General features: G+C 37.9%; 4 protein-coding genes across 4 annotated transcripts; 2 read left to right on the forward strand and 2 right to left on the reverse strand.

Moving 5' to 3' along the window:
* Positions 1-3,709: 3,709 nt before the first annotated feature.
* On the forward strand, positions 3,710-5,337 carry LOC306765598 (G-protein coupled receptor family C group 5 member C-like; the record flags this gene model as incomplete). Its single annotated transcript, XM_079253080.1, has 3 exons — positions 3,710-4,688; positions 5,037-5,140; positions 5,221-5,337. 3 exons carry the CDS (start codon positions 3,710-3,712, stop codon positions 5,335-5,337), a joined length of 1,200 nt encoding a protein of 399 aa, XP_079109206.1.
* Positions 5,338-7,008: 1,671 nt separating this feature from the next.
* ccdc137 (coiled-coil domain containing 137) lies at positions 7,009-11,799 on the reverse strand. The gene is made up of 6 exons (XM_079252907.1): positions 11,686-11,799; positions 11,323-11,468; positions 10,996-11,221; positions 9,566-9,648; positions 8,663-8,742; positions 7,009-8,573 (listed from the first exon to the last, which is right to left on the reverse strand). The coding sequence occupies exons 1-6, from the start codon at positions 11,754-11,756 to the stop codon at positions 8,373-8,375; spliced, it is 807 nt and encodes a 268-aa protein (XP_079109033.1). The 5' UTR covers positions 11,757-11,799; the 3' UTR covers positions 7,009-8,372.
* Positions 11,800-14,707: 2,908 nt separating this feature from the next.
* Positions 14,708-15,206, forward strand: LOC306765163 (retinal cone rhodopsin-sensitive cGMP 3',5'-cyclic phosphodiesterase subunit gamma-like; the record flags this gene model as incomplete). The annotated part of the gene is made up of 3 exons (XM_079252532.1): positions 14,708-14,856; positions 14,992-15,032; positions 15,130-15,206. 3 exons carry the CDS (start codon positions 14,708-14,710, stop codon positions 15,204-15,206), a joined length of 267 nt encoding a protein of 88 aa, XP_079108658.1.
* A 2,224-nt stretch (positions 15,207-17,430) lies between these two features.
* tspan10 (tetraspanin 10) lies at positions 17,431-18,636 on the reverse strand (the record flags this gene model as incomplete). The annotated part of the gene is made up of 3 exons (XM_079253081.1): positions 17,431-17,770; positions 17,871-18,457; positions 18,547-18,636. 3 exons carry the CDS (start codon positions 18,634-18,636, stop codon positions 17,431-17,433), a joined length of 1,017 nt encoding a protein of 338 aa, XP_079109207.1.

Below are 18,636 nucleotides of genomic sequence, written 5' to 3' on the forward strand. Positions count from 1 at the left end.
GGGTGGAGGACTTTGTGCGCGATGCATAGGTTAAGTATAATCAGTGCTTCATTTACACCAGCTAATTACATCAGTTGCCATTGAGACTTTCTGCCTAAATTAATTAAAGTTCTAATACGTGGAACCAACGGCAGTCAGTAAAATTTCATCATCCATCAACAGGGCAACTTTTCAGCTGAGTGCGCATGTTTCTCAGATGGCATGCTAATCTTTCTAATGTGTGGATAATTTGCTTTGGTGCTGGGTCGTCTCATCAATTTGAAGCAAGCTTGGTGTATTAAACTTAAGTGCCAGTTAGGATTTTATACAGTCTCATACAGTTTACCACATTTATATAACTTTAAACACTAGAAGCTATTATGGTGATTTCCTAAAATGCATGTTTGTGGACATGTAAAACTGTGTTCACATGCACTTTCTTTAACTGTAAAGCATGCAGAGCATGGAAGACTAAATGAACTCTTTTAATGTAAAATTCAGCTTTGGTATTGATGGTCTGCTGCTTGCAGGGAAAACACTTACCTAAGCTATGCAATCAATAAAATCCTGTGATGGTCAAAGTGGGCTCTACTGTCACACACTGCATGAGGATCACGTGCAATGTGTGATTTGTAACATGCTGTAATCAGGTTACACTAAAAGCATGTTCTGTTGTGAAATAACAGTCACAAACATACACGATACCGTTGGTCATGGTTGCAGTTCTCAAAAAGATGTTTAGAGAATTCTTTAAATAAGCCACTGATCACCTTCGAGCAAGAAATGGTGTATTATTCTAAAGCACAATTTAATATTGAGATTCCTCTCCTTGAAAATGCATCTGACCATGCATCAGCCCCCTCAAAATATCATAGTTATACTAACAAGAAGCAACCTGATAAATGTACTTTAAATAGATCTCGGTCTACCTAGTTTGAGAAAGACAAAAAGAGACATCATTTCAGGGGAATTTGGGTTGTGCTTGTGCCCTGAGGGCAGCCAGGCTGCAGTAAAAATTCAGGAGTAGAAATGTCCTCTGAGACCTAAACCTGAGGTACAGCTATGAATAACCTGACATTTTCTCAAAGGCAAGTAGTGCTGCTGAGGCCCCCTAATGAATCCTGCTGCAACAAACTGGATCGAACAACACAGACGAGCCATAGGATTGTATATGTTAGAAACTTCTAGCTGTCTCACCTTCAGTCGACATGGATGCAAACAATGCGATCGAATCAAAGCCCTCTTCGTGCATTTGAATAGGACATGACCTTCATTAAGGTGACATTGCTTTTTCATTTGATTAAACCTTCTGTTAAGAATCTAACAGGGCCACACTGCAAAGGGAGTGATTGGCAAGCTGTTTTCTGTTTGAGAGCTCCCCTCGGGAGGAGATCCATTGAGGGATCAATGCACCACAGGGGGCCCCATCACGCAGTATAAACAGTACGTTAAGTACAGGCTGAGTGCCAGAGCTGTAGTCTCAATAAGGGGTTCACTATGACCTTACTTTAATTCTGAGCCCTGAGGGAGTGCACTGGCTGACCAGGTCTCCAAAACATGGATTTTGATGTTAAATGCTTGCTTAACATGTTAACATGCTTGTACATGCAGATGTTAAATCTAAGAAAAGAAAAGAAAAAAAAGAAGATGTGCAAAAATTCTGCATCTAAATGTCCAAACTTAAAACATTTGGTTCTATGAGGCTAAAAAGCACTTATAGATTCGATTTAGCTATTGCATCAGCTACTATTGAGGCAACTTTTATATTGTTAAAGCTGCAAGTTTTGCAGCTGAATAAACACAGGGCAAGATTTTTAGGAACACAAAATCTTGAAAAAAAATAATGAACACCTTACTTTAACTTCCATGGAATATTTTAGCTTTCCTGAGCAGTTCCAGTCATGTTCTGGGGAGAAATTTAGTAAAACACACTAAAAGCTTAAAATCAATGACAGCTGTAAGGCTCTGCTCTTTAATATGGCTGCTAAATGGCATGCCTTCAGACAAATCAATCAAAAACAATCTATCATGTTTTTAGTATTTCATTTGACTTGACCATGTGCACAGGAAAAAAAACTGACTAAATAAATAAATAAATAGTCAACCGGGATCACAACACTTTCCACTAGGTGGCTCTGCTCAGACACACTGAAGATGCTTGCAATGTCACCTTTCTTTCTGTTCTTTATAGCAGGGCAGTCATGATTAGATTATTTGATAAAAGCCCGTAGAGCTTTTGACATTCTTTAGTGAGCACTTAATGGCAATAAAAAATAAAATAATCTTAAACTAAACTTTTTTTTTCCAATGGAATAAAGCTAATTATGTTTGTAAAAAAAGAAAAACTGATCAAATCACTTGACCTTGAGCATCAGTTGTTTTTACATGACAATCGAGTAAGAACCCAAATCAAAGACCTGTAGCCCACATGAAAGTGTAAATGTCCACTTGTGAGGTGAGTGGTCCCATTGTTTGCTTTAAGTTGCCTCAAACAAATAAGTAGGCCGGGTGCTAATCTCACGGAATATGCAAAGCTGCAGACGCCATAGAGGTTGGATAAAGAGGCAGAGTTAGAACTCAGTCTTGTCGGCTACAAACCTGTTTGCTGCCACTTTATGGAGTCCAATGGTTCATAATAGTATGGATGACTAGCCGAGGAGGAGGGACGGAGGAATGGAGTGCTGCTCGCGACCCTGCCCGAAAACCCTAATAAAAGTAGGCTGCACTTGAACTCTCAGATAATAGTCGAGAGGTGTATTAGGTGTGAAATACAAAAGAAAAGGCAGGATATTTCGGTTAAAAAAAAAACAAAAACAAACAAACAAACAAAAAAACCCAACACGTTTGTTTCTTGTCTGGAGTTGGAGAGAATCTACCTGAGGTAGCTACAGGAGAGGCGACTAGCAGGTAAGAAAACCCTGCTTTTCTATTTCTCAACATGACAATCCTAATGCCAGTGGGTTTTTTTTTTTTTTAACTTATTGTCACTGTTTAGTTCTTTAAATGAACATATACATTCCTTGGGCTCAAAACCGGAGGAGTTTTCATCCAGTTATATGAAGTTTTCACGATTTTCATCAACAGAGAATAGAAAAAACACTTTAGTCATTATATTTGCAGAACAATAAAACATATTTAGCCCAATAGAAAGGTAATAAAAGTAGGTCTACATTTTTATATAATACATCATTTCAAAGACAGAAATTGTCTTTGATACTAAACTTCTCAACGAACAAATAACAGTAAAAAAAAAAAGAAAAAAGTTTACTTAATATTACCATTAAATCATATAAATGCAAAATAAAAGTGGTGGAGCAACGGTGTTGGGTGGGAATATGGTTGAACAATGTTAAATTGTTATAATTAAACGGTAGTTGTAAGTAAAAGTCACCACAGAATGACACCATCTTTTAGCCTAATTAAAGCCTGGGGGAGAAACAATGTGTAATCCCTGGATTCTTCTGAGACTTAATTAGATTTATGTTAACAATTTGACAGCAAGAGTTCACCAACTGAGAGTGGTTTTGTTCTTTGCTTCCACTGAGTCAGCCCAGTGTGTGCATGCATTGTTTAATTACTGTGTTATGAACACCGAAGTGTTTTGCTTTGCATGTTTTACAGATACATGTAAATTTGCTTGTATATGATCAGCGATGCTATAAAGTTTGTATTCATGTTCAAGTAATCTATTTGTGTTGCAGCATTTAAGCAAAAAACCTGCAGTGAAGCGATGGATCCAACTAAAGCTCCAAAAGGGTGTGGTTCCAGTATCAGTTCCATATATTACAACCTGTGTGACCTGACCACGCTGTGGGGAGTTGTGGTGGAGGCAATTGCTGCTACTGGTGTGGTGACCTCCTTTGTCCTATTTATCGTTCTCATGGCCTCCTTACCGTTTGTGACGGACAAGAAGAGAAAAGGTATGGTGGCTCTACAGGCCAGCATTCTAGTCTTCACACTGGGACTGTTTGGACTGACTTTTGCATTTATTGTGGGCCGGTACCCCACAAGTTGTGCTGCTCGGAGGTTCCTGTTTGGAGTTCTATTTGCAGGCTGCCTAGCTTGCCTGGTGATGCATGGGCTGTGGCTAGCCCTGCTGCAACGGAGAGGCCATGGACCCAGGAGCTGGATGTTATGGCTGGGAGCTGTGAGTCTCTGGCTTGTTGAGGTTATCATCAACACAGAATGGCTCGTAATCACTGTAGCCAGGAGCTCATCTGAGGAAGTTATTGTCCCTGACCTGTCTTGCACCATTGCTAACCAGGACTTTGTAATGGCCCTCATCTACGTAATGGTTCTGCTGCTCGCTGTCGTGTTGATGCCTTTCCCTTCACTGACACACAAGCACAAGCAGTGGCGCAGAGATGGAGCTTTCATTCTGGTCACGGGCCTGTTCACTACAGCTATTTGGGTAGCCTGGATTGTTATGTACCTCTACGGAAACCAAATGGTTGGTAATCTCAGCTGGGATGATCCTACTCTGGCGGTGGCCGTGGTGTCGAATGCCTGGGTGTTCCTATTCTTCTACACAATCCCAGAAATTTGCTTACTGACACAAGAAGACCCACACCAGGAGGAACCCCATGACGGAGAGAATGTTTATCCTGCAAGAAGCCTGGTGTACGACAACATCCTGAAAGAGCCGGAACCAGCACAACAGAAAGGCTTCATGGAGAATAAAGCTTTTTCTATGGATGAAGCACCAGCAGGTATAGCATTTTTGTTGGACTACATCACCTCTCTATGAGTTAACAACAGAGTTTCAATCAGACGTCGGGAAGCTCTACAATATGTGCAACAAGAAAACCAATGAAAGCAAAATGTTTTAACTGAACAGTTCAGATTGCATTCATGCTTTCTGCAACAAAAATATGAATAATGATGCCATGTAGTTGCTTTAAAGAGTGTTGAAGTATACACATGTATAAAAAATGCGCTTTTTCAGTTTTTGTAGCTGTCATATATAAGTATAAACTTAAAAGATAAACTGATTAAATATGTCAAACTTAACTTATTACAAGCTATTCTTTCATTTAACCGCCAACTGTGTTTACCAGAAACCACAAAGCCAGTGTCTCCGTATGGGGTTTACAATGGTCAGCTACGAAGTTGTGTGTACCAGCCAACAGAAATAGCCTTAATTGCCAAAGGTCTGACGAAGGTTAGTTCATGTTATTCCATAGAACAAAAAATGTCTTTAAACCACATGTACAGTAGTCACTGCTATGTGTATTTCCACAGACGGACCAATGCGTGATGATTCCAAGAGCCACAGCTGCTCCATCTTTGAATCCAGGAAGTGGAAGAAGCTCTCTGTCTCACTCTGTCGAGTCCTTAGCATCTCAAGGAAAGTCTTAGGTTGGCCGACACAGTTAACTGTTTGTGAAATGAATTTCTACCAGGGCTTCGTTTTCAGACTGATTATGAATCACCCATTTTCTTCCTTAGGAGGATGTTTTTCAGCAGAATGCAATAATATGATTCATCTTTTCTTACAAATTCTCTGACACTTGCACACTACCTGCTCTCTTTACACAAGTCTCAGAAATAAGGCCATCTATGATAATCCTGCTTCAACAGAAGACAACCTCAGTATAACTGTTTTTTCCTGACACTACTACAAGTGGATGAATGGTAGCATCTAAGATCAAAAACACACGTCAGACCTACAAACATTTACGTGACGGACATGTGCTTCAGCTTTTTCTGTTTCATGCTGTGCTGTTTTCTCTAAGCTCTTTATACTGTATGATAATAAAAAAACAAACAGCATCGATTGTAGCTTTACTTATCTGGTAATTCCTTTATCAGCTAACTAAAATTGTGCCTTCTTCCTTAGGACTGTGGTTTGTGTCACCATAGTAAAACAGTGGACAACACATTTAGCAGATTAAGTTGTTTGCTGTGTAAATAACTGCAATTTATTTAGTTGTAATTTAACTACAAATATTTTCTTTTTAAAACCTTGCAACCTGGAATTTGTTTAATCTGTTTACTACTGAATAACACACTTATGTTTTTTTTTTTGCTGTGATTAACATTTTCCCTGAAAAGCCATGATTTTTGAGGCCTTGGTTTCTCAAAAAGTCACATGTAAAGGTGTAAATTCTAAGTTATTAAACCTATAAACACCACTTTCATCCTGTGTGGATGTTGACTCTCTGCCCTGTGAAAGATAAGAACTCACAAGGGAACTGGCAGTGGGATACTAAAAAAGGAAGTGTCCCCAGGATTACTGTTCTAGTTGGAGCAGATATTTACATATGCTGTCCTGATAAGTCCCATCTGGTGCCCCATGCTGTCACTTCAAGCAAGAGAACTATTTTAGATGGTACAAAGATTCACATTATCTTGTTGTGGTGCAGACTTAAATCCTAAATTCCAACTATGTGCTTTTAGTTGAATGGGTTTAGGGATACGGCAACCTTAGAACAACTAAGTGTGCACTAATACATTCATATTTGGTTTGTACTGTTGCTGGAAAATGCTTTAAACAAATAAGCATTTACACCTGCTTTGACTAACAATGAGTTGTCCACCTCTACATGGACAACTTTAAATATTTCCATGTAATTTGTCTCTCAAATTTTGACACACAAGTACATAAAATTAAAGAGCTTCAGAGGGAGCTGTGGCTGCCTAGCAGCAGGCTGAGTTTGCTCCCTCCAAATGACTCCCACCACCTTACACTGTCAGCACCCAGGAGCACTCGCTTGGAGAAGAAATTAATCATGAAGTGGAAATCAAGCCGTGCTAAATTGTACAACAAAGCCTGAGTGTGATTGAAAATTTGTTTTTCTATGCATCCAGTTTGCACCACTTGATTCCAGACATAAATGTAAGAGGTGATGCATAGGGTGCAACACACCCCACATCAAGCAACCTGATCATAAAAACACAATAGGAAAATGTGTGCAGACTTTCAAATACATACTTCAAACACTGATCAGTTAGATTCTTTTATTTTATAGCAAATGTCCATCTTCTTTAGTCGCTGTCAGTTTTCAGTTAAGATAACATTGTGTTTGATGCAGGGGGCATTTTTCTGGATGTTACCAGTCTTATTCTGCAAGTGAGACTGCTCTGTTTTCCAATATATAAAGACATAAATCAGCGCTGGGGATTTTTTGGGATTTATTATATGTTAAAGCCTGGTCAGTGGCAAGAGCTGGAATCCAAAACAGCACACGCAGGAACTGTAAACCCCCTGAACACATAAGCAGCTGTCCTGTACACATGACCAGTAGTGGATGTGCTCAGCTCATGGGAGTCAGCACTCCTATTCACATGCAGCTGTCCCCACTTAGTGCATTTTCCTGTCACTGTGACAACACTCACAGGACAAACAGATAGGGCCATTAATTAGTCTTACCAAGTTAGCTGATTAAACAGACCAAACCCACAAAGTAGATAATAGATATTTATATTAGCATGGCAACATCCTCTCAAAAAAACAAAACAAAAGCATGTTTTTATTTTTAGACCCAAGCTGCTTTGGATGATCAAGATATCAAAGAACACATCTTTATTTGTAGAAAAGCCGATATTCAACAAAGACCTTGTTGAGGGTAAACCTTTAAAGGATTACAAATGTAAACAGCTTTGCCAGGCTTTCATGGAAGCCTCGCACCTGAAAGGGCTAATGTGATTTATTTATTGTAAGATTCAAACTTATAGAAGAAAAAAATGTGTAAGTTACTTTCTTGCCAAAATGACACAAAGATTCAAACCACAGACTGAAAGAAAATCATATGATCACTGCTTGCACAGGCCTGAAAACAGCAACTCAGGATGCATGGAGGTGACGTGATTGTTTCAACTTCTGAAGCATTAAAAAACTGTATTTAGTAAAGAAAAGGAGAAATTTATCTGCTTATATAAGAACATAATACACTTTTATGTAATGGCCACACAAACATAAACGCAGCAGGAGGACTGCCATCTAGTGGGACCTCAAATCCAGAACAATTCCAGGATGACCTTTCAGTTCAAATAACCTTTTATCATTTAGTCCTTTTTACATCACGGATTAAACCGTTGCATTGACCAAAACATGTATGAAAACATTGTAAATGAAAATGAGCCCATGAAAAGTCAACATCCACCATGGTTGCAACAAAGGCTTCCTTGTGTGGATGTTTTCCAGAGGCAGAGATGTCATCACGATGGTTTCAGGTAAATATCTTTTACAACTTTTCACTACTTTTTTATTTTTTTTACTATCATTGATCCTCTGAAAGTTATCTTAACTGTGATTCCCACCAGACACATCAAAAATAACGCAACCCGCCGTTTCTGCACATCACTGCTTGGAGCAGTGATCACTCCAGCTAAAAGTCTGCAGCTTAAAGTCTGCAGCTAAAAGTCGTCCTTCATTTAAGTGACGTGTGACATCACTCTGTGTTTGTGAGTTTTCCCAGACTGGAAGTCCTGGCCTCATGCTGCTGCTGTTTCTGTTTCTTCAGCTGACGGTAGGCCTGTACAGCTCGCTGCCTCTCCTCCTCCATGAGCCTCTGCCGGGCCATGGAGGGCTTGGCTGTGGAGGCTACGGTGTGACCCAGCAGAGAGTTGAGAAGCAGGTCCTTTGATGCCTTCTACAGTGACAAGTAGACAAAAAGTACGGTTAACCACTAACTAAAGCATCAAACATAGATAGAAACTGGTCAGTGCACAGGAAGGTTACCTGAGATTTTTCCACAGCTTTCTTGGGTTTGGCACTCAGTGATGGTGGGGCCAAAGTCACTTCACCAAAGGGAACATAGTCTACAAAACACCATTATTTATGTAAAAAGAATCACAATTAGCAAACCTTAGTATGTTTGCATGCCTGTATTAAGTGCTTGTAGCAACTTTGGAACAGCTTGACATATAATAAACTCAGTCCAGGGATAGCATATTTTCACTTTATAAAACAGTTACAGTGATTTGGTTCAGCTAACAGCCGTTAGCTCCTTCGGTATGAAAGCAGCTAATTTAACACAGAGAAACAGGAATAAACCTCTGTAATCTTTATATCTACTTTTACTCGCTGATGAATATATTATTCTGATACATTCATTCATTCATTTTCCTAACCGCTTAATCCGATTAAGGGTCGCGGGGAAGCTGGAGCCTAAGACAGGGTACACCCTGGACAGCTGGCCAGTCCATCGCAGGACCACACAGAGACAAACAACCACTCACGCTCACACTCACTCCTAAGGGCAATTTAGAGTAACCAAATAACCTAACGTGCATGTCTTTGGTCTTTGGGAGGAAGCCAGAGTACCCGGAGAGAACCCATGCATACATGGGGAGAACATGCAAACTCCACGCAGAAAGGCCACTGTCCAAACCTCGCCCCAGCCAATGATCGATCCAGCGACCGTCTTGCTGTGAGACCACAGTGCTAACCACCGTGTAGCCCTATTCTGATACAGGAAGTATGTAAATTAAGGTCCTGGACACAATACCTTTCTGATAAACTGCAGCCAAAAACAGCAATATGAATGAACATACAGTAATGAAAAATGACTCCTTTGTGTTGGTCACTATTAATGTTTTGGTGCTAGCTACTGCTTTATCATGAAACACATGCTTGCCTTACCTACAAACATCTCTTTTTCAATTTTGGCTTCTTGTTTGTCCAGCTTTTTTAGCTGCAGCTTGTTTAGCCTCATTTTATCATACCTGTAGCAAGACAATAAATGCAAATTATGTTGAATAAAAGCATAAAAAATTTATAATTTACATTAATATTTATTAACAACGGATTTTAAGTTTTACCCAGTAGTGTGGTGAGGCTTTTATTCTATTGATTTTGTTTCGTTTTTACTCTTTAATGTGTTATCATCTTTAGTGTTTTCTTCCTTTTGTGCATTGATATTTTTGTATTTGCTATACAGTGTGCTTCAGTGATGTTATATAAACACACTGGCCATTCTGAACATGCATCATGGCTGATTCAGTAAAGGAGGACATTATCAGATAAGGATAAGAAAAGAAAGAAATAAAAAAAAAAGAGAAAGAGATAAGACAATAGTCTTACTCCAGCTGGCCTTTACTTGGTGGAGCAGATTACAGTTAAGATGCAAGATGGATGGCAAATTAGGTGTTTTTGGGTGGTGCCTCTCTGAGAGCATCTACAAACGTTTAGTCCTCCTATAAGATCTCACTGTGCAGAATATGACCGCTTTTCTTTATCTTTATCAACAGAAATTTCTTCTCAACAAGGATTGCCCATAAAAGTTGCACTGATTTCTTTAAGTGTCCATCTGGAGTCCAGAAAAAATGCAATAAACTGAGTCATCTAATCTTTACTAGATGCCCTGAACATTAAGAACAAAGTTGCAAACATTGACTTCTGATCCTCTGAACTGATTTATTACCAACATAGAAACATCTGAAGATTTGCATTGAGGCAGAATGAATTGATGCAAACTACACCAAAGCTTGACATGAGTCAAATGAACACAAATCGATGCGGCCTAAATATTTATCACTGTGACTGCAGCAGCATGATCTGTGCTGGTTGAAAACAATGTTTCACTATACTTTTGCAGAAATACACTCAACAGTTAAACATAATTTATCTTAAAATTTCTCCTTTGTGTGATCAGTATGGATCTGAAGGCTGTTTTGGTTTTGTCCTTTTTTCTGTCCATTAAAAAAAACAAAAAACAAAACAAACTTATAACAATATATTGCTATAAAAAAACAGACAAACCACAACAAACACACAAAAAAGGTAATATGCATCCAATATATAGGCTGACATCCAATTAAAGCTATTTTTGGTATCTATAGTCAGCTGTAGTGTTCTCACTCAAAACTTCCTTTAATGCCTTTTTCACTGCAACTATTACATAATATACTGTCCAGAATAATTAGAACAGTTAATATGTTTAATGTTTGTGATGTAGCAGACACAGAGCTGAATATAGAGATAAATAATAAATATGGAGGGAAGTCAGTGGCAGTCAGGGAATACAGTCTGTAGCATAAACATCATTTTGGATGAATCAACAGCATACTTACTCCTTCTTCTTGTCAGACTTGCCTTTGTCTACAGGCTTCTCTTGTTTATCAGCGTCCAGCTCAGGCTTTCTGTCCACTTGGTTCTTCGTGAGGAAGAGGATGTGTTTGGTCTCGTTCTCCATACGCTGTATATATGCTTTCTCGCTTTCTTGCTTCCCCCTCTTGAAATGTGGAACAGGTATGTCTTCATGCATGGAGTCGTCTGGCTTACACTGAGAGGAGATGGCTGGACACAGAAATGCAGAACATTTCAAGCTGTAAACGAAAGAACATTTCAAGCTGTAAACGAAATGAGTCCCGTGGACGTAATGTGACTTTTGTTCTCACCTTTCTTTAACTTTTTGGTCCCCAAAGATCCAGACTTCATTCTATCTTTGCTCTTCATGATCTCTCTGAGCCTGAAGGGGATGTGTGTGAGGTGCTCCTCCTGTTTTGGTTTCTTAGGTTTAAAGTCTCCCTTAAACTTCTTTGTACTGAGATATTACAATAAAGACATGATGCGGGAGAGTAGAAATGAAGTAAAAGTTATTAGCAGCCACATATACTTGCCTACAAAAATAATTTAAACATATTTTAAGAAATAGTTTCATTTTAATGACTGAACTGACTTGCAGAGCTAATGGCTAGCTGTAGTTGCTAGCTAGCTCAGGTAGCAGTTATTTATACTATAGATCGCTATATTTACATTACCCAGGATGTTGTCCAGCCTTGCCAGCTTGTTGATCCGATTCCTTTATTTTGTTCTTCCTACCCTTCCCCATGACAGAGTGTTTAAAATGAACACATAAAATCACACGTGGGACAGTGAGAAACCGTCATACGGATGCAAACACAGGGGCAAAAGAGGTCTCTCTCTGTATTGTCTTTCAAAAATGGAAAAATATATTGGCGTCTTACTCCTTTCTCTGTGACACAGGTTTGGAGTAGAACCCTAATTCTAATCCACCTTTAAGTTGTGTACTATTAATATAACTTAATAAATGAATATACCAAGAGGATATACTTCACACCGGATCCCGGATGGCGTAATTATTTTGCACTTAGGATGGCATCTTGATTAGAAACGATCTCTGCTCGAGAGGAAACCATACGCCTTCCTGTCACCACTAGAGGGCAGTAACGAATTGGTTTTAGATTAAAGCTTCTTCTTTGGTAACAGATCTGAATGATCTTTTTCACAATCAAATTAAATAAGTCAGACCTATCAGAGGTCTTTTCTAGTATACAACATCTAAGTAACTTCAAGTGAACGGAGTGACGGCAGCTTCTGTTTCCAAAGTGCAAATATACTGTCCATCAAACCATTTTCTGTACTTGCTTTATTATACAATATCCTACATCAGTGTTATTGTAAACATCCAAGTAATGCTAGGTTGAGTTTGTTTTCATAATTACCCACTAAATGTATGCGATTTGAAAGGAGGTGAAAAAAAATTGCTATAAAAATATGAATGAAATAAATATTGATCATTAAAGTAGTGATACTATATTTATAACCTGCTGCCTGCTGCTGACCTTTATAATAGGTTAGAGGTACACTATTTCCAAGCTGGATTCACCTGTAAATGGTAACAAAATAACATAAAATTTCAAATATGTGGGTTAGACCTATGGTTTCCAATGAGTCTAACAACATGAAGATAAAAATGACCAATGATGATCAATGATCAGTAACTAAGAGACACTTGTTTGGCTCTGATGCAACATGCATAGTCAGTTAAATGGGATCTGACTGAATCACTAGCTGACAACTTGACTCCACAAGTTTCTTAAAATCTCACAAAATATGAACATTTTTGCATGATAATAACAATTTTTTTTAATTTTTTAATTTTTTTTAAAATCTTTGAGGTATTTCTTCATTAGAAAAGGATAAATATCTGGCTTGATTTAAATAGTTCAACACCATTTCAAATGATAAACTCTGTCATAAGCTGTCCAACAAAGAAATGAAAAACATAAAGTTTCTCCATGTGTATATATGAAAGTTAATGCTGAAAACAGATGTTCCAGATTTGGCACATAACATTCATGTTTTCAGCAGCTTGTTATCCTGCACCAAATATCAGTTTATCGCCATAAAAAGATGTAAAAGGTTATAGGATTTAGCCGATTCTATAACCTGACACACAGTCTTGTGAGAAGCATATCTGCTGAATTAGTGTCTTTGTGAGAGAGAGAGAGAGAGAGAGAGAGAGCCTTGAGTCCACACATGTGCTTGGTAGATGTGCATGTGTCTGAGCTGTGCAGATTACAGAGAAGCTGGACTCAGTCATCACATGAATGAACCAGGTGTGTGTTTATGTGTGTGTGGAGGGATGTAATGGATTACCAGCTATAATGCACTTCAAGCTGAGAGACTGCTGATGAATGAATAATGTCCTGAGATCACACACTTACATTCTCAGCAGCAGGTGTTCTGTAACATACTCAGGTGATGGGAGGACACTGAGGATCATGGGAAATGTTTGAACAAAATCTCTGTCAATCCTCTCATTGTACACTTCTATGATCCTGTCCAAATATCCGAATGACTTCATTTAAAAAATGTTAGCATTTATCTGTTGTGTTGTGTCTCTTTTAAGGATTACGAATCTGATGTCTCCAAAAATGGCTGTCAGCCTGTACGTCATGAACATACTGTCCTACATACAACGTACCTCCTGTACATGATGTAGGTACAAAAGTGATGACACCTCTCTACTGGCTGCTTGGAAGTTAATCTTCTAAGAGTCTGAACTGTATAAAAGGGCTTCATATAGTACAACACATCACTTGACATCAACCGAGATCTTAGCAGCACCATCAGTAGGGAGAGAAAAGGACACAGGCGGTGAGTATCTGCAAACTAACAAACTTTTCTTTTTTTTCTTTTCTTTAATTTTAACTTTAATTTTAGATATATTAAAAAAAAATTAATTTAGTATTGCTTAGTTTAATGTTTTTATTTTTTTATTTATTTTTTTTAAAATAAAATGTAGATATCAGTTTACTTGATAAAAAAAAAAAAACCAAAAAGAAATTAATTGATTTTTATTTGTGAATGTCCATGATATATATTTTAGTGAATGTCAATATGTAGTGATGATTACAATAACTAGAAAGCATACATTAGTTAGTAAAGAATTAATAGCTCAGATGTTTTTCTATATTTGAAACTAAACATCATATAAGTACTTTAACAACTTGATAGTTCACATTATATGCAAATACTTTCTTTGAAATGTTGTGTATTACACCTGGATCTTCTCATTTTTACTGGTTTTACAAATATTCATTTTACAGCTATCATCTTTTAAAAAACAAAACAAAATAAAGTAGGTGTAATTGGATGCTTTATGAACTATTTTTAAGTTAGCTTTTCTATATGTAAGAGTAATCTGATTATGATGCTGCTTTGAAGATTAAATATATTATGGAGCCTTGATTAGTAACATGAGCATGAGACTGTAGGAGCATTTGCAGGCTATACATGAGTGCATTTTTTTAATACATATTTTCTACCCATCTGCTGAGTAATTCATAAGAAAACATAATATCATGTTGGTTTAGCATGTTCAAGAAAATTACAACCAAGTATACAGAGGTTTGTAGTGGTGCAGGGTTATTAAGTTCTTCTGCCTTTTTATAGTTTGTGTAATTATTTTCTCTCTTTTCTTCTTTATCTAATGTGGGTCTGGGGATGTCCTAAAATAGTTGAAGCAGCAGAAGCATGAATCTGGAAGTTGCCAAGCCTGAAGCAAAGACTGGCGGCAAAGCTCCCCTCAGAGCCACTGGCCCTGGCTCCCAGGGCCCACCCAAGTTCAAACAGAGGAACACCCGCCAATTTAAGAGCAAGCCTCCTAAGAGGGGAGTTATTGGGTATGTCCCTCTCTAATAAGCCATATCATGAAAATCATCCATATTTGCCCGAAAAAAAAAAAAAAAAAAAAAAAAAAAATCAAACTAAACTACAACTTTCAAACATAAAATCTTTTTGTTTTTTTAATTCACCAGCTTTGGAGAGGATATCCCTGGAATGGAAGGCCTTGGCATGGGTAAGCAGAATTATAACACTTAATTCATCTCTAATAGATTTGCATATTTATGTCAAACTGTTTCATTTTCTAATAATCACCATCTCTTTTCTCTCAGATTTTAATGTTATTTGCCCATGGGAACAATACAGCCATCTAGAGCTTCACGAGCTTGCTCAATACGGCATCATCTGAGTCTCTTCATCCAAGTGAAATTCTTTCTGTATGCACAAAGGGAACTAATATGGCATGTAATTACAATAATAAGTTAAAACAGTCATCAACCCTGGCTTCTTTTATATGGCAAACCCCAACAAGTGAAATGTAATGTCTGTGTAATATATTGTGAATGCTGTTGTTTGTCTAAGACATTTTGTATTGTAAGTCTATTTTCATGAGAGTCTCAGGCTGCCATTTCCATGCCCATAAACACTGAGGCTGACTATGTTCTTGTGTCATTGCCTGAGGCTGCAGTGGAAGCTGGAACTGAGCCAGCAGGAGATTCTGCACAACTGTCAGCAACGTTTTTTATACATTTAATGAAACCTAGAATAAAGCTTAGAATTTTTAAAGCAATTTCAGACTGTTTCTTTATATGCTTTGTCAAACTGAACTATATAAAATTTGGTTTTGTTTCATTTATCTGGATTTAACATTCTTTGAATTGCGTTAAAACAAAAGAAAAAAAAGAAAACAAGTAAAAAAAGGACTTGTCTTTATAATATATATGATTTAAATCATATTTAAATTTTTATTACCACAATTAGAGACAAGCAAAACCTGTCAACAAACTGTATTCACGCTGCTTTAAAGTAAATGAATGAGCATACAGTATCTTGTTTGCTCATATTAGCTTAAATCAAAACCTAAAATGTTTTTACAATGGGACATTCTACATGTGTGCGCCACAGCTTCTGTCATATATACTTTCAAAATATAACTTCATTGATTGAGTCATGTACTTCTCAAGTGAATTCTCTAAGCTGGTACAACTATCTCGCACTTCTTTTGTGTCTTTGAGGTGAATTCTTTCTTTTGAAGTGCTATCTTGCAAACCAGTCCCTTCTTTGACACACTGAAACTGAAAAGTTATCTATCAAGCTACAAAATGAGCTGGAAGATTGGAAAATATGCATCAACTAGTTTCTGCTGACTAGTGATGCGTGATTACGCTGTGGCATTGTGTTGCCAGTAGGTGACAGCAATAGACTATAAGCCACATGGTTGTAACACACAGTGCTACAGACTGGAAACAGAATATCTTTGAGGATGCCACACTCAACCAGTTGCCTTTGCCACAAAGAAAAAAAAATAACCTTCAACAATTCTATAAAAGTTGTTTTATTCCTGCATCATTAATTACGACCATGTTAATTGTCTGTAAAGAAAAAGAACTGATCAGTCATGCAACCAGTCATGCGAGTTTATGTGAGCAGTTTTTCTCAGCCTTTCTAATGCACAGCCTTAAATTGCTTTTAACATAAACACTTTGGGAAACATCACATTGTATCGTCATCAGAAGTCTTTCTCTTTCTAGCTTTTATATTATAGCATGCTCACTGTTTTGGAGAGATTATACTGAAAAACTTTTTGCCTTTTTTTCAAATATTCCATGAAGAATTCATCATTCTAAGCTCTGAATTTAGTAGTTGAAATATAATAAATACTTAAACATTTGATGCAGCTGGGAAAAAAAGGGAATACAGTGTATAGTGCACCTAAGAACTGTCAACACATTACTTAACCTTCAGTTACTTTGTATCAGAAATCCAAATGGAAAATGCAATCTTCAAATAAGTTCTGTGAAACAGATTATTGTCTTTTCAACTTGCTGATTAAAAAAAAAACGAAAAAAAAAAAGAAATGTTTTACATCAGAATTCTTAAAGCACAACAATGGTGTAAGTCATACCCATAAGATTTTAAACAAGGTATTTTATTTAAATGAATATTAACCCCTTAATGCCTAGTGTGTTATAGCTGATACATGCAGTAACCATGTGGGGAAAACCTTTCTCAAAACCCTTTTACATAAAGTATGATACTTGTCTTCTATTTCCTGGTGAATACCTCTTGTACAACAATAATTTTGACATGCAATACAATAATATACCACACACACCGGTACTTTATGCAAATGACTTTTGTTTATATTTTCAGTTTGTTAAAGGGCTAAACAAACAAACAAAAAAAGATTTCTTTTGTTGAATATTTCTTGGTTTATAAGTTAAGTGAATAAGTATTTTCCCTTTTGCTTTTGGCCCCTCCCCAGTCATTTTTTTAAATTGTTATCTTTCGTGAACAGGTAATTCTTTTTTTTTTTTTTTTTTTTTTTTTTTTTTAATTGAGCATTTCTGGTCAAAATGAATGATCTCAGATAAACAATGGCTGAAGTTAAAAAGTAACAACCAGGTCTTGTGTCATTGTGTGCTGCTGCTGTCTTCATAAATCTGTGCCGAGTGAATTTTATGCCAGCGGATGCTTTCTAGTAACCGTGTGGTGATAAACACAGCCATAATCTGGACCCCAACCAGTACTATTCCAGCTATTCCAATCACACTCTCATTCTGTTCGATCCAACGAGAAATCCCCCCCAGACAGCCACCCAGGAAGATCACACTTTGAGCAGTGAACTCATCAAGCCGCTGGGCTCCAACTCCACACTGAGAGTTCCACACTGTGCCGTTCTCCAAAGGATCCACGCAGCATGTTGCAGGGACACCACAGGCCAGCACTCCTGGGGCTGAGCAGTTGTAGTGTCTGAGGAAAGAGAGGGATAAAAGTCCAGGAAAACCTTTATTTGCACTCTTTAAAAAGATTAATACATAATGAATTATTATTTCAGTCCCACTTCACTTACATATTGATCTCCCAGTCACGGTAGTTATCTGCCCCACAGCACTGAAGATTCAATTGAATCTCGTCCGTGATGAACCTTAGATCCAGATCATCTTGATAGTGTGCCATGGCGGCTAACATGCCTGAGCGCAAGTAGTCTCCAATCTGATCTTGCATGCTGTAGGCCATGATGGCAACCAGCAACTGAACTGCGATTAGCGCCAAAACTGTGGCCGAGAACACTTTCAGTAAGAAGCTGTTCTCTCTCAAGGCGCCTACACACCCGGTCAGGCAGAGCAAAGTGAGCAGAAATCCCATGGTCATAAGCACTAGCATCGGGTCAGTGCCAATGCTGCCAATCTTCTCCTGGGCAAAAGATTCTTTGCTGATGAGGCCCCACATCCCTACACCAAGAATCAGCAGGCCCAGAACTGTGAAGACCAGGTTGCACAGGAACAGAAAATATTTAAGGAAATAGTCCATGAAAGAATAACTGCAGTGGGATTGCATCTTTGTGGGGTTATTTTGGTGGTGTCCCTTGTCTGCCCCTGTTTGGTAATCAGCAGTGACATGGCCAAGCTCCTCATCACCATGTTTTGTTGCTCCATCCTTTAAACACACATAAATGCAGAAGCATATTAACCTAAACATTCAACTTCACAAGGAAACAACATTTTGAATGAAGTTTAAAGACTTACTTTTGGTATGAGTGGGCTGGACTCATTCTCCGTTGTGTCTCTTCTCATCCACGGCCAAGGAATCCCCTTTATTGCCAAATATTTCTGCAT

The sequence above is a fragment of the Telmatherina bonti genome (assembly GCF_933228915.1).
Source record: "Telmatherina bonti genome assembly, chromosome: 14".
Lineage (NCBI taxonomy): Eukaryota > Metazoa > Chordata > Actinopteri > Atheriniformes > Telmatherinidae > Telmatherina > Telmatherina bonti.